The 15688-nt window shown below is 36.4% G+C and overlaps 1 protein-coding gene across 2 annotated transcripts in view; it reads left to right on the forward strand.

The window, feature by feature from the left end:
- Window positions 1–15688, forward strand: part of LOC132723303 (trimeric intracellular cation channel type 1B.1-like) — a 77325-nt gene that overhangs the window by 31156 nt on the left and 30481 nt on the right. For both annotated transcript variants that reach the window (XM_060707981.1, XM_060707980.1), the window contains exon 3: window positions 8614–8798. In XM_060707981.1, the coding sequence (XP_060563964.1) occupies window positions 8614–8798 (185 nt within the window). The remainder of the gene's footprint in view (window positions 1–8613; window positions 8799–15688) is intronic.

Consider the following 15688-nt stretch of genomic DNA (forward strand, 5'->3'; position numbering starts at 1 on the left):
TATCAATTAACACCTTTTTCAATGGTGATAAACATTCGAGACTATGGCGCTCATTTTTGACGGACAAATGTCAATTGAAAGCGAGAAGTGTGAAAAACATAATTCTTGTGAAAATGAAAAAGTCGTTTAATTCGGTCATAGAAATGTAACGGGACGCTAAATTTAAGGTCGTTAGTCGCGTCAGACAGGGAGTCGTTTAATTCAATGACTTTATATAGTGATTTACGTTGGGCGGTCTAAAATAAGGTCGTATACGACAGGAAGTCGTTTAAATCAGTGAGTCGCTATGGCAAGTTTGACTGTACTTTGTAAGTATCCCTTCTCTTATGATTAGTCCATCCCCATTCTGATAAATGTGATGCGTACATAGTACTTACTAGAGAAATTAAATGACCGACTGTCTAAATTCCACAGTGCTTATAAATACATGTGTGAAAACAAAATAGCATCCACAAATTGATCTACACACAAGATGACCTCGCCGCCCCTTCAAAAGAGTCGGTAAATCTTTGATGTTCACACACATGTAGTCCCAGTTATTTAATCCTAATCATCAAAGGTGCCGAAACTCAACTGACTTGCACTCATTTATTTATATAACAGAAGTTTAAAAACCTGTCAGTAAAAAGATAACACATGTTAAATTATTGCCCAAGTTGAAAAATATTTCTATCGGAAAATTAGCGGGTCAATAACTGACATGTAAATTATTAATCGTAAGTGCATTTTTAAAAAAAAATTTTTAAAAGGAAACCCGTATCTAATCTCCTTTTAAAGACTATTGTTTTTGTTATCCCCCGCCGATGGAATCGGGAGGGGGATATAGTTTTGGCGTTGTCCGTCCGTCTATCCGTCCGTCCGAATTTCGTTTCCGGACTAGTTCTTTGCAACTACTGGCTGGAATTCAACGAAACTTTATGGGAATCATCAATATCAAGAGGAGATGCGCATATTGTCGGCTTGTTCCGGTCAGACCCTTTAACTCAGAGTTATGGCCCTTGCAGTTATGTAGTATGCATAATAGAGTAAAAATCGTTTCCGCACTACTTCTCTGCAACTGCTGGCTGGAATTCAACGAAACTTTATGGGAACCTTCAATACCAAGAGGAGATGCGCATATCGTCTGCTTGTTCCGGTCAGACACTTTAACTCAGAGTTATGGCCCTTGATTAGTTATGCAGTATGCATATAGAGAAAAAATCGTTTCCGCGCAACTTCTCTGCAACTACTGGCTGGAATTCAACGAAACTTTATAGGAACCTTCAATACCAAGAGGAGATGCACATATCGTCGGCTTGTTCCGGTCAGACACTTTAACTCAGAGTTATGGCCCTTGATTAGTTATGCAGTATGCATATAGAGCAAAAATCGTTACCGCGCTACTTCTCTGCAACTACTGGCTGGAATTCAACGAAACTTTATAGGAACCTTCAATACCAAGAGGAGATCCACATATCGTCGGCTTGTTGTGGTCAGACACTTTAACTCAGAGTTATGCCCCTTGATTAGTTATGCAGTATGCATGTAGAGCAAAAGTCGTTACCGCGCTACTTCTCTGCAACTACTGGCTGGAATTCAATGAAACTTTATGGGAACCTTCAATACCAAGAGAAGATGCGCATATCATTGCCTTGTTGCGGTCAGACACTTTAACTCAGAGCTATGGCCCTTGATTAGTTATGCAGTATGCATATAGAAAAATATTCGTTTCCGGACTAGTTCTCTGCAACTACTGGCTGGAATTCAACGAAACATTATGGGAATCATCAATATCAAGAGGAGATGCGCATATCGTCGGCTTGTTCCAGTCAGACACTTTAACTCAGAGTTATGGCCCTTGATTAGTTATGCAGTATGCATATAGAAAATAAAAGCCTGGGGTCAAAATTGGCCCCGCCCTAGGGGTCATTGATTTTCCTTATATGTGTGTAGCAAAAACTTAAAAAATCTTCTTTTAAAAAACCCAAAGAGCTAGAGTTTAGATATTAAGCATGAAACATCATCTAGTGAGTGTCTACAAAGTTTGTTCAAATAAAAGCCCTTGGGTCAAATTGGCCCCGCCCCAGGGGGTCATTGATTTTCCCTATATGCATATAGTAAAAACTTAAAAAATCTTCTTTGAAAAAACCCAAATAGCTAGAGTTTAGATATTAGGCATGAAACATCTTCTATTAAGTGTCTACAAAGTTTGTTCAAATAAAAGCCCTGGAGTCAAAACTGGCCCCGCCCCAGGGGTGTCATTGTTTTTAACTATATGTGTACAGTAAAAACTTAAAAAATCTTCTTTGAAAAAACCAAATGAGCTAAAGCTTAGATGTTTAGCATGAAACATCTTCTTATGGGTGTCTACCAAGTTTGTTCAAATAAAAGCCCTTGGGTTAAAATTGGCCCTGCCGGGGGGGGGGGGGGGGGCAAGGGGAGGGAGATCATTGTTTTTCATTATATATGTGTAGTAAAAACTTAACACCATGAAACATCTTCTAATGGGTGTCTTCCAAGTTTGTTCAAATTAAAGCCCTGGGGTTTAAACTGTTGCAGCTCCGGGGGGCCTATATACAGGTGAGAGACCTCAGGGCCATTATGGCCCTCTTGCCATCATGGCCCTCTTGTTTTAGTTATTGCCCTTTGTTAGTTTTCATATTTCATTTTTGTCCTGGCCATTTCTCCTAAACTATATTGTTCACAAGGCGACACATCCGACTTGGGGAGTTCTAGTTTCCAATGAATAATACCTTTTTTTACTTTCTGCAGCTTTGAACTTTGTATGGGACATAAATCTGAAACCATTAGAGGTATCAACATGAAACTTTGTAGGTAGATTGATCTCGTTAAATAGAAGTGCAGTGGAAAAGAACCTTAACTCTGCCTTGCCTAATTTTGGAGTTATTGCCCTTTGTTCATTCTTAAACTGAACTTAATTCTCACACTACAATAGGTATACTTTCCTGTGTGCAAAACCTATTCGGGGAGCATCACCCTGTTCAACCGGTTCTTGTTTGGGACAATTTTATGCATTCATAATAATAAAGCAGTGATTTACTCTATAAAACATCTTAATAACAAGCCCCTTTTTGGACAATTTTATGTATTCATATAGGTAAGCATAATTATACACAATGAAACACTTGTGACAACTTTTTCAAATAGTCGAGCATTGCTGTCCTCCGACAGTTCTTGTTCACAAATGCAATCTTGTTTAGTTTGCTCACAAAGGGAAGATTTTGTTTGCTCCCGTTTCTTAGGCATTGATATAGATAAAAGTTGAAATGTGTAATCAGGTGTATACTCGCGTTAGAGTGAACCTGTGTGTAGTCACTGACGTGTTTACTAATAGTTAGCTAATAGTATGTCTATTGTTCAAATCATGATCAAATACACTTCATGTCACTTATACAGTATACTCTGTTTCCATCTAAGCAGGGTTCTGAGTACAAAATTACAATAGAAAAATCTTGTCCAGCTTTCACAGGTCAAACTGCTGGTGGGATTTCAACCAAACTTAACAAGAGTGATCAGTACCATCCATAGTTGTGCACATCACCGGACGTTCCGCCTCGCTGCACAAAATGGCTGCCAGAGCTAAAAAAAAAGAAAAAAATTGTCCCGCTTTCATAGGTCAAACTGCTGGTGGGATTTCAATGAACTTCACTGGATTGATCACTACCATCCCTAGTTGTCCATATCGCTGGCACATTTTGCTTCACTGCACAAAATGTCCGCCAGAGCTATCTATAGAAAAGTCTTCTCCAGCTTTCACAGGTCAAACTGCTGGTGGGATTTCAACCAAACTTCACAGGAGTGATCAGTACCATCCCAAGTTGTGCATATCTCCAGCATGTTCCGTTTCCCTGAACAAAATGGCTGCCAGAGCTGTAAATAGAAAAATGTTGTCCAACTTCAACAGGTCAAATTGATGGTGGGGTTTCAATGATACTTAACAGAGTGTACAGTACCATACCTAGTTGTGCATATCACTGGCACGTTTGCTTTGCAGCACTAAATGGCCGTCAAAGCTATAAATAGAAAAATCTTTTTTTTGGCTTTTACATGTCAAGCTGCTGTTATGATTTCAATGAAAACTTCACAGGAGTGATCAGTACCATCCCTAGTTGTGCATATCACTGGCATGTTCAGCTTTGATGCACAAAATGGTCTCTGAAGAGCTATAAATAGAAAAATCTTGTCCAGTTTTCACCGGTCTACTGCTAGTGGGATTTCAATGAAACTTCACAGGAGTGAATAGTACCATCTAGTGTTGGGAATCGGTAGACAAACTCATAATCGATTAATCGGAACAATCGGACAGGCTCTCCGATCAATTAATCGGAATAATCGAACTGAATGTTTTCCAGCATAACTATCTAGAAAATAGAAATCATTATAACTTTTATTTAATATAAATTTATGTTTTTATCTAATTGTCTGTTTAACATATTACAAAATACAAATTCTTCAGTCAGGACACAGTTTACATACATGTAATGATTTTCGATATTCATATTCAGAAAAATCAATGTGTCCCTGTTGCCAGCATTTACTTATTTAATCAAAAATAAAAGTTTTTATTTAAGTGCCTATTTCACAATCGAGCTAAAATAAATATGGTTAAACTAAGGAAATTTTTAGATTCAGGGTTCCCATTCCTGTAGGAACTATTCATGGTCATATAAATTATAATAAATTAATAACTGCTACCAATAATTGATAAAATGTATCTATGTGATTAATAAATTAATTTAATATGCATGATCAGGAATAAAAATGTAAATTACCATTTCACATAAAAAATTTAATTATTTTATTTCATTTTTAATAACAGAATCGCCGTACCATAAACGGTGTCATGGTAAATATATGTTTAGAAGCCTTTTAAATTGATTATTTTACATTATAAATGGACAGAGTAACAAAGATTGTTACAGTAAAATACAGTATCAGAATCCGATTTTATTTTAAACGGGTGGGGTACCTTTATTTGCATATCCTTTACCACAAAGCTTGCACACAACTTTAGCCATGTCCAAGTTATCAATGGTAGCGGGTCCTTCAATATTCAGCTTGTGGAAACCAAAATCCTTACAGACATTTGATGATGTTTTCCCTGGATAGGGAAATACAACCTGTTTAGAATTATTATTCAAATCGGTCTGGGTTTTTTCCTCCGCCATGACGTTTTCGTGAAGATTGAAGAGTATTCAAATTAAATAGCGCAAAGCTAAAAAACTACGAAAAATAACTACCACAAAGGAACAAAAATTAACACTAAGCGACAATCGATTCTGTTCGAACACAATCGATGTCGGCAACATTATCAACATACCGATCTATAATCGGATAGCGGCGACAATCGGACCATCACTAGTACCATCCCTTGTTGTGCATATCGGCTGCATTTTCTGTTTTGCTGAACAAAATGGCTGCCAGAGCTTAAAATAGAAAAATCCTTTCCAGCTATTACAGGTCAAGCTGCTGGCGGGATTTCGACCAAAATTCATAGGAGTGATCAGAACCATACATAGTTTTGGGAGACATTTGTCACAATATGTTTTTGCTTGCCTTGACACCCCTACCTGTGAAAGTCAAGGTTATCAAAAGTTTCCTGTTTATGTTAACCCTATTCATATGTGGTCATATTTAAAATACATTATGATTGGTTTTTTTATGCTCCCCGAAGGGAGAGCATAATATAGTTGCCACCTTGTCCGTCTTTCCGTCTGTCCGTCCGTTGTCTTGTCCGGAGCATAACTTGAAAACCCTTGGAGGTAATTTGTTTAAACTTTACACAGTGGTAGAGGGCATGAAGGCAGAGTGCAGTGTCAAAGAACCATAACTCTATTTTACACCATTTTCGCTCTCCGTTATAAAGTTAATCTCAGCTAAGCGCTCATAGACCTTGGCTCCCAAAAAAAACAAAAAAAACAAACAAAAAAAACTCCCCCCCCCCCCCCCCCCCCCCCCAAAAAAAAGGAAAGAAAAGAAATTAAGTAGATCTAGATTTATAGTGCGCTATAACGCTTGTTCAATTTGACAGTCAAGTACAATTAACAATTGTAATTAGGACATTTATGAGTGCCAAAGGTGTGTAAAACTGCAGTCAGGCATCAAATTGTTTCCAAAATCTCAAATTCATATCATAAAGTTCTGTGACATGGGCAACTGGTGGTGAGTATAAATAAACTAAAATTCACACACATATCTGTGACATGTAAACCAGTCAGTGAATTAAATAACCCACTCAAGCCCAAAATCAATTTAAAATCCTGCACTGTAAATAGAACGGCCGAGACAGGAAGTATATGGCGTTTGATTAACTAGGGGTCACAACTAAAGCTGGACTGTAAATTACACTGTAATTTACAGTCCAGCTTTAGTTGTGTCCCCTAGTTAATCAAACGCCATTACAGTAATGGCTAACTGTTTACACTACATTCCTGATATATGTTTTTCTTTCGCAAGTGTTTTGTTTCTTTTAAATTAAATTAGCATTTTTTGTGAATATAATATATGTTTACATCATTGAATTGTTTTAGAAAAAGATAATGGAGATATTCATTGAACAGTAAGTAGAAATCGTCAGCGTTATATATATATAGGCGGTGGGTGGGGTAATGCGGTAATTTCTCAATGAGCATTCTAACGAGAGCCTCGTTAGAACGCTGTGTTGAGACATTGGACCCCAACATGACGTTGTAATGAGGCTGTAGTATAACTCTAAAAGTATAAGAGATATCAACATGAAACTTTGTAGGTAGTTAGATCTCAATTGGTAGCTGTGCAGTGCACAAGAACTGTAACTCTGTTTTGCCTTATTTTGGAGTTATTGCTCTCTGTTTATTTTTACATTTTGAACTTTGTCCGGAACATAACTCTAAAATTATAAGAGATATCACAACATGAAACTTTGTAGGTAGATAGATCTCAATGAGTAGATGTGCAGTGCATAAGAACCGTAACTCTGCTTTGCCTAATTTTGGAGTAATTATCCTTTGTTTATTTTTACACTTTGAACATTGTCAAAAACATAACTCTAATATTATAAGAGATATCAACATGGAATTTTGTAGGTAGATAGATCTCATTGAGTAGAAGTGCAGTGCAAAAGATTCATAACTTTGTTTTGCCCTATTTTGAATTATTTCCCCTTTTAGAAAAATCTTGTCCAGGACATAACTCTAAAATTTTAAGAGATATCAACATGAAACTATGTAGGTAGATAGATCTCAAGGGTAGAAGTGCAGTGTAAAAGAAACATAACTCTATTAAGCCGTGTTTTTGAATTATCTACCCTAATAGAAAAATCTTGTCAGGGACATAACTGTTAAACATGAAACTTTGTAGGTAGATAGATCTTAATGGGTAGATATGCAGTGCACAAGGAATGTTACCCTGCCTTGGCTTATTTTGGAGTTCATTTTTACATTTTAAACTTTGTACGGGACATATTACTCGGAAACCATAAGTGGTATGAATAAGAATCTTCGTAGGTAGATAGATCTTATTTATTAGAAGTCCAGTGCAAAGAACAGTAACTCTGCCTTACCTTATTCAGGAACTATCTCACTTTTAACTTTGTCCAGGGACATAACTCTGAAACTACAAGAAAAGTACTTTCCTGTTTGGGAGCATCACCCGGTTCAAACCCAGCTCTTGTTAAATCCATTCGGTGTACATTTGATATTTTTTCAGGTCCTTTATTTCTTATTAGTCCCCTACCGGTTTAACCGGAGGGGACTTTAGGTTTACCCTCCGTCCGTCTGTCTGTCTATCTGTCTGTCTGTCAGTCCGTCTGTCCGTCAGTCCACAAAACTGGATCCCGCGATAACGCAAAAAGTACTGAAAATATTTTTATGAAACTTGATATATGGATAGATGGCAGTATGGAGATTATGCACGTCTTTTCTTTTTTCTTCCTATGTTGAAAATTCTGGTTGCTATGGCAACAAATAGCCTGAATTGCAAGATTTCTGATTTAAATTTTTCAGCTTTTTCACTTTAAGTTCTTAATTTCTTAAGGTGTTTACTTCAAACTTTAAATATAAGTTTCTGGTCATCAACCACATCATATGTGACAAGGTTTACAACTCTAGCACAAAAATTATCAGTATTACCTCCCTTGAACTTAGAATTTTTATGAAAAAAATGTTGTCTTTTTTAAATAACTTCTTTATTTCCTAATGTATCTACTTCATTTCTTTTTCTTATTATCACTCAACATTTTTGAGAAGGTTAAATACTCTAGCAAGACTATTTCCAGAATCGAGTTCCCCTTGAACTTAGATTTTTTTCGAGAAATTGGTATTTTTCACTCCAACTTCTTCATTCCTTATAGGATTTACTTTAAAATCCCACATCGTAATAATATGACAAGGTTGTATAAACATAATTTCCTTACTAGGCAGGGAAACTTAACACATTACTGTGATATAGACAAACTTAGAACTCAAAAAGATTTAAGTTCATTCATGTCATTCATTCACTAGTAAAATTGAATGGCCAATGGCCCATCAGAATGTTGCTGGGGTTCTAACCGGTAGGGGACTTATGGATTGCTTGCAATACTATGATAATTGCTTGTTCAACTTTCCATTTGGTGTGTTTATATTGACATTTCAGGTACCTTGTGTTTTATTCTCCATTTGATGTGGTGTACAAACTGGCTAGGCTACTTCCATTCAAGATGGTAATCTGTGGTTTCAAAGAGGTGCAGAGGGCGAGTAAAATTTATGCAGCTGTCAACCACACTGCTAAGCTCTACCCTAATGCTTATCTAATCATTGTATTGGTAGGAACTATAAAAGGTACATGTACAATAACTTACTAGTTTTATAAAACATGTAAGTAATAAACAAAATTAGGGCTGTAACAATACGGTAAAAAGCGTATTGCAATATATTGCAATACGCCACATCCGTATTTTTATTAGTCCCCTACCGGTTTACTGGAGGGGACTTTAGGTTTACCCTCCGTCCGTCTGTCCGTCCGTCTGTCCGTCCGTCTGTCCGTCCGCACTCACAGGAGAGTAATTATGTGGCTAGAGGGACAATAGGTTCTCTTTGATGTCATTCATTCCGTAATGCTTTTATGTGGCTATTTTCTTTTGCGTGGCTAAAAGAACAATAGAGAGAACAATAGAGTAGCCACATAATTACTGTCCTGTGAGAACGTCCGTCCGTCAGTCCGTCCGTCCACAAAACTGGATCCCGCGATAACTTGAAAAGTACTGAAAATATTTTTATGAAACTTGGTATATGGATAGATGGCAGTCTTGGAATTATGCACGTCTTTTTTTTTTCTTCCTATGTTGAAAATTCTGGTTGCTATGGCAACAAATAGGCTAAAAATATGGCAAATTTTACACATAAACTGGATCCAGTGATAACGCAAAAAGTACTGTAAATATTTTTATGAAACTTGACATATGGGTAGATGGCAGTCTTGGAATTATGCACGTCTTTTTCTTTTCTTCCTATGTTGAAAATTCTGGTTGCTATGGCAACAAATAGGCTGAAAATATGGCAAATTTTACACATAAATAACGCAAAAAGTACTGGAAATATTTTTATGAAACTTGACATATGGGTAGATGGCAGTCTTGGAATTATGCACGTCTTTTTCTTTTCTTCCTATGTTGAAATTCTGGTTGCTATGGCAACAAATAGGCTGAAAATATGATAAATTTTACACATAAACTGGATCCAGTGATAAAGCAAAAAGTCCTGGAAATATTTTTATGAAACTTGACATATGGGTAGATGGCAGTCTTGAGATTATGCACGTCTTTTTCTTTTCTTCCTATGTTGAAAATTCTGGTTGCTATGGCAACACATAGACTGAAAATATGGCAAATTTTACACATAAACTGAATCCAGTGATATCTCAAAAAGTACTGGAAATATTTTTATGAAACTTGACATATGGGTAGATAGCAGTGTTGAGATTATACATGTCTTATCTGTTCTTCCTATTTTGAAAAAATATCAGTTGCCTTGGCAACAAATAGGCTTAAAACATGGCAAATATAACAATATTTGTGATTAGTCAAAAAGAGCTGAAAATTTTTATGAAATTGCATCTTTATTTCAAGAGTTATCTCCTCTTTAAGAATTTTGCTTTTAAAATGTTATATTTTGGTAACAGGGATGTTTCAAATATTAACTTTAGAGTGTCCTTCAGTCCGTCTGTCTGTTCATAAAAACTGTTTCCTGTGATCACTTTTAAAGAACTTTTCCAACAAGTTTACTTAAAATAGAGAAAAATTGAAACATAAGTGAATGGCCAATGGCCCTTCAGAATGTTGATGGGGTTCTAACCGGTAGGGGACTTATGGATTGCTTGCAATACTATGATAATTGCTTGTTCATTTATAGTTCTCCATACAATAATTTTTAACCAGGTTTTTCAACGAAAACCGGTTATTGAAATGCTGAAGTTGGCGGGCAGGCGGGCGTCAACTTTTGGTTTCCGCTCAACTTGAGTTTGCTCTGGCTTATTGACAGCAAACTTTGTGTGTGGGAAAGTCATTTCAAGATGTAACTTTGGATTGCTACCCAGGTTTCAAGGTCACTGTAGCTAAAAATAGAAATTAAGTTTCTGCTCAATAACTTGAGTTTGCTTTGGCCTATTGACACTAAACTTGCTGTATGGGCTGCTTATACCAAGAGGCAGCTTGGGTTTGCTACCCAGGCGTCTGTGATCAAGGTCAAGGTCACTGAAGCTAAAAATAGAAATTAAATTTCTACTCAATAACTTGAGTTTGCTTTGGCCTATTGACACAAAACTTGCTGCATGGACTGCTTATATCAAGAGGCAGCTTGGGTTTGCTACCCAGGCATCTGTGATCAAGGTCAAGGTCACTGAAGCTAAAAATAGAAATTAAGTTTCCACTCAATAACTTTAGTTTGTTTAGGCCTATTGACACTAAACTTGATGTATGGGTAGCTTATATTTATATCAAGATGCAGCTTCTGATAGCTACCAAGGTGTCTGTGATCAAGGTCAAGGTCACTGTTGCTAAAAATAGAAATTCAGTTTCAGCTCAATAACTAAAGTTTAATTTTGCCTATTGATGCCAAATTTTGTATTTAGGTAGCTTATATCAAGAGGCAGCTTGGGATTGCTATCCAGATGTCTGTGATCATGGTCACTGTATCTAAAAGTAGAAATTCAGTTTCAACCTTATTACTTAAGTTTGCTGAGACCTATTGACACCAAACTTTGTGTGTGGGTTACTAAGCTGATATCAAGACCCTACTCGAGATTGCTACCCAGGTGTCTGTGGTCAAGGTCAAAGTTGCTAAAAATAGAAATTCTGTTTCTGCTCAAAAACTTAAGTTTACATTGGCCTATTGATGCTTAACTAGATGTATTGGTAGCCTATATCAAGAGGCAGCTTTGGATTGCTACCCAAAATTAATGTGTTTGATCAAGGTTATGGTCACTGTTGCTAAATTATAAAATAAGTTTTTGCTCAATATCTTCATTTTCCTTTGACCTTCTGACACCAAACTAGTATGTGGATAGCTAACATCAAGATGCTACTTGAGATAACTACTCAGGTGACTGATTAAGGTTAAGATCACTGTTACTAAAAATAGAAATTTAGAAATTCAGTTTCCACAATCATTACTTGAGTAAGCTGTGATCTATTTACAGCAAATTTGGTGTCAGGGTAGCTTAAATCAAGACCCAACTCGAAATTTCTACCCAAATGTCTGTGATCAAGGTCAATTCCATGATTGCTAAAAATAGAATTTCAGTCTCTGAATTTTTCAAACTTGAGTTTGCTTTGGCCTATTGACACCAAATTTAGTATGTGGGTTGCAACTTGGGATTGTTACCCTGGTGTCTGTGAACAAGGTCAATGCAGTAAAAGGTGAATTAAACAAGAGGGCCAAGATGGCCCTATATCGCTCCTTTGACTCATCAATCACATCGGAGCAATGTCTTAGACAAGCATCCTGACCAAGTTAGATGACCCAAGGAGACCCATATTCAAACTTGACCTAGAAATCATCAAAACAACCTTGCAGACCAATTTCCAGGATATTTGGATAACATCAGTAGCCACTACAGAGTTCACAAGATTTTCTAATTTTAAGCTCCTGTGACCTAGTTTTTCATGAGAGATACCCATATCGAACTCCTCCAAGCAATTAACTAGACAAGCATCCTGACCGAGTTTGATGAGAATTGAGTCAAAATGTTATCATAAGAGTGTTAACAAGGTTTTTCAATATTTGGGCAGTGTGACCTAGTTTTAGACCCCAGGTGATCCATAATCAAACTTGACCTAGAAATCATCAAAACAACCTTCTTGATCAATTTCCAGGATATTTGGATCAATTAATCTTTTAATTGATCAAAATTATCACTGATAATTGTTTGTTGGAAGGGGCACTTGGAGTCAGCTATGCGATGCGGTGGCATATAGCGATTCACCTATGTGTGTGAGTGTTTGTACGTATGTGTGTTATATAGATTATATAGTGAACTTAAAAAATCTTCTTGTGAAAAACCACTAGTCCAATTTCAACCAAACTTGGCAGGATTGATCCTTGGGTGAAGGGCTTCCAAAGTTGTTCAAAGAATTTCATTCCATGCAGAAATCTGGTTGTCATGGCAACCAAAAGGAATTATAAGAATAAATTAAAAAAATCTTCTTGTAAAGACCCACAAGGCCTAGAGATATTTTGCATAAGACATTGTCTGGTACACCTCTACCAAGATTGTTCAATTATAGCCCTGGGGTCAAAATTGGCCCCTGCCCGGGGGTCATTGATTTTCACTATGTACATATAGTAAAAAATTAAATAATCTTATTGTCTGAAGGTACAAGGCTAAGAGCTTTTATATTTGGTATATGATATCATCTATAGGTACCCTACTAAAGTTGTTCAAATTTTGCCTCTAGTGTCAAAATTAGCCCCACCCCAGGGATCATAGGTTTTTCTTTAATGTATATAGTAAAAACTTAAAAAATCATCTTCTCTAAATTGACAAAGGCTAGATGTTAGATATTTTGCATGAAACATAATGTGTAGTGAACCTCTACCAAGATTGTTCAAATTATAGCCCTGGGGTCAAAATTGGCCCCTGCCCGGGGGTCATTGATTTTCACTATGTACATATAGTAAAAAATTAAAAAATCTTATTGTCTGAAGGTACAAGGCTTAGAGCTTTGATGTTTGCTTTATAATATCATCCATAGGTCCTCTACCAAAGTTGTTCAAATTTTGCCCCTGGTGTCAAAATTGGCCCTGCCCGGGGGCATTGATTTTCATTATGTACACATAGTAAAAACAGAAACTAAAACAAATGTTTTCTGAATTGGAGAAAGCTACAGCTTAGATATTTGACATGAAATGTTGTTTGGTGGACCTGTATCAAGATTGTTTGAATTAAACCCTTGGGTCAAAATTTTGCCTTGCCCAAGGGGACAGTGACCTACTTTCTTGTCCTTTGATGTACAGCCATGAAATTTGGACTATGTGCACAGTTTTAGTTGTAAAATTGAACTTTGATAACAGGTGACCAAGATTTTGATGATGTGACCTACTTTTTTGTCCTTTAATGTGCAGCTATGAAATTTGAACCATGTGCACAGATTTAAGATGTAAAGTGAACTTTGATATCAGCTGGCCTAAAATTTGACAATGTGTGTTACTGTGTTGTCCTTTGATGTACAGTTATGGAATTTTGGCCATGTGAAATATGACTTTTACCACCAAATTCACTAGACTGAACTGCATTGATAGATTCCTACTCTGATCTTTTATTTGAATAACAATAGATTTAACCACTAATCTAAAAAAAATTCTGTTCCTACATTACTATTTAGTGTTGTATTAATGCGGTGGCATAGCATTTTTCACAAATGCAATCTTGTTTCTTCTAGATCACTGAGGACAGTCTTATGTCCAACTTTGTGTCTGTCATACTTGTGATGAACTGCATTTTGAAGTGTTGTTTTGGACACAGAATATTTCTTCGAAGCTTGGTTTAAGGTTATGGATTTTGAGCGTACAAGCTCAGCCAATATCTTGGAGCATACTTTTGGCGTTTCACACCAATCTGTCTACTCATTTCTGAAACAGAAAAACAAATTGTTAAATATCTCAACAGAATTGTGAGTGTTCAGAAATATGAGCACAAAATTTTTAGCATTGTTTGTAATTCCGAACATCCAGTTAACTCTGCTATATTTCAAATAAGCTTAGTCAGGAATTGTTTCCCGTTGTTAAACATCATCACGAACTAAACAAATATCAAATTTAAAATAGAAAATCGAAAACACGGAATACTAGACCTTAGGCTGTACATCATAAGCTAAAAATTAAAATCGAGTAAAAAGTGACTTGCTGGTGGAGCTGATTTGAATTTTTCAATGTAGATCGTCTAGTAAGCACGCTGTTGTCTTGAAAAAATGGCGATTGATAGGAAAAAAGAGTTGTGTCATAAGTCTGATGTCATCAACATACAACTCAGTGTTAGAAATGGCTAAAGAAATTTTTTTTAAAATGATCGGAAAAACAAACGTGTTCGACAATATCCGCACCCGCTCTATGCAAAGTTTTTCCACTCTTAATTACATTTTCACATAATTGTGCCATTTTTTTAACTTCACTGCTTTAGTTTGTTTTAGTACATTTGGAAAATGAAAGGTTATTTGTAACTGTTTCGAACATGATATGACAATATATATTTATACTATTACCTGTACAATTTGTCTTTTTTTCACCAGAGATAATTTCTTTTTATGTATATGTGCCACTAAAGTTATTCCCTAAACCACCTTTCCAAGTCATCTTCTGTCAAGGACATTGGTGGGGGTATAAATTGCATTCAGCGATAGTTCTAGTGATTTTTATACTCCCGAAACGAAGTTTTGGGGGGGTATATAGGTGTCACCCTGTGGTCGGTCGGTCCAGCAGTCCGTTGCATTTTCCTTGTCTAGAGCATAACTTGAAGACTAATGGTTGGAATTCAATACAACTTCATACAATGGTCAAACACATTGAAAGGAAGTGCAGTGCACAAGTACTATAACTCCATCTTGACTAATTACAGAGTTATTGCCCTTTGATACTTTTCCTTGTCCGGAACATAACTTGAAAACTTCTGGTTGGAATTCAAAACAACTTCATAAAATGGTCAAGCACAATAACAGGAAGTGTAGTGCACAAGAACCATAACTCTATCTAAAGTAATTACAGAGTTATTGCCCTTTGTTACTTTTCCATTGCTTTTTTCTTGTCCGGAGCATAACTTGAAAACCACTTGTTGGAAGTCAATACAAATTCATACAATGGTCAAGCACATTGAGAGGAAGTGCAGTGCACAAGAACCATGACTTCATCTTGACTAATTACAGAGTTATTGCCGTTTCATAGTTTTTTTTCTGAAAGATAACTTGAAAAGAAACTAAATCTGCATCAGTGGTCAACCACAGTGAAAGGAAATGCAATGTACAAGAACCACAGTTATCTTAAGTTGCCCACAACCATAACTCTATTTCAATTCTTTTACAAGGTATTCTGTTACTAGTAACTTCCTCATTTCTGAATCAGTCTTGCGGGGGTATTTATCACATTTAGTGATAGCTCTAGTTATTTTTACTGGAATATAAATCATCTCCGGGATGCCTCTGTGGCAGACACCTTATGTCCGGGACTTTCCCAGAGTTAGGGAT

The sequence above is a fragment of the Ruditapes philippinarum genome, unplaced genomic scaffold (genome assembly GCF_026571515.1).
Source record: "Ruditapes philippinarum isolate M1 unplaced genomic scaffold, ASM2657151v2 ctg1752_1_1_1_1, whole genome shotgun sequence".
In the NCBI taxonomy this organism is placed as follows: domain Eukaryota; kingdom Metazoa; phylum Mollusca; class Bivalvia; order Venerida; family Veneridae; genus Ruditapes; species Ruditapes philippinarum.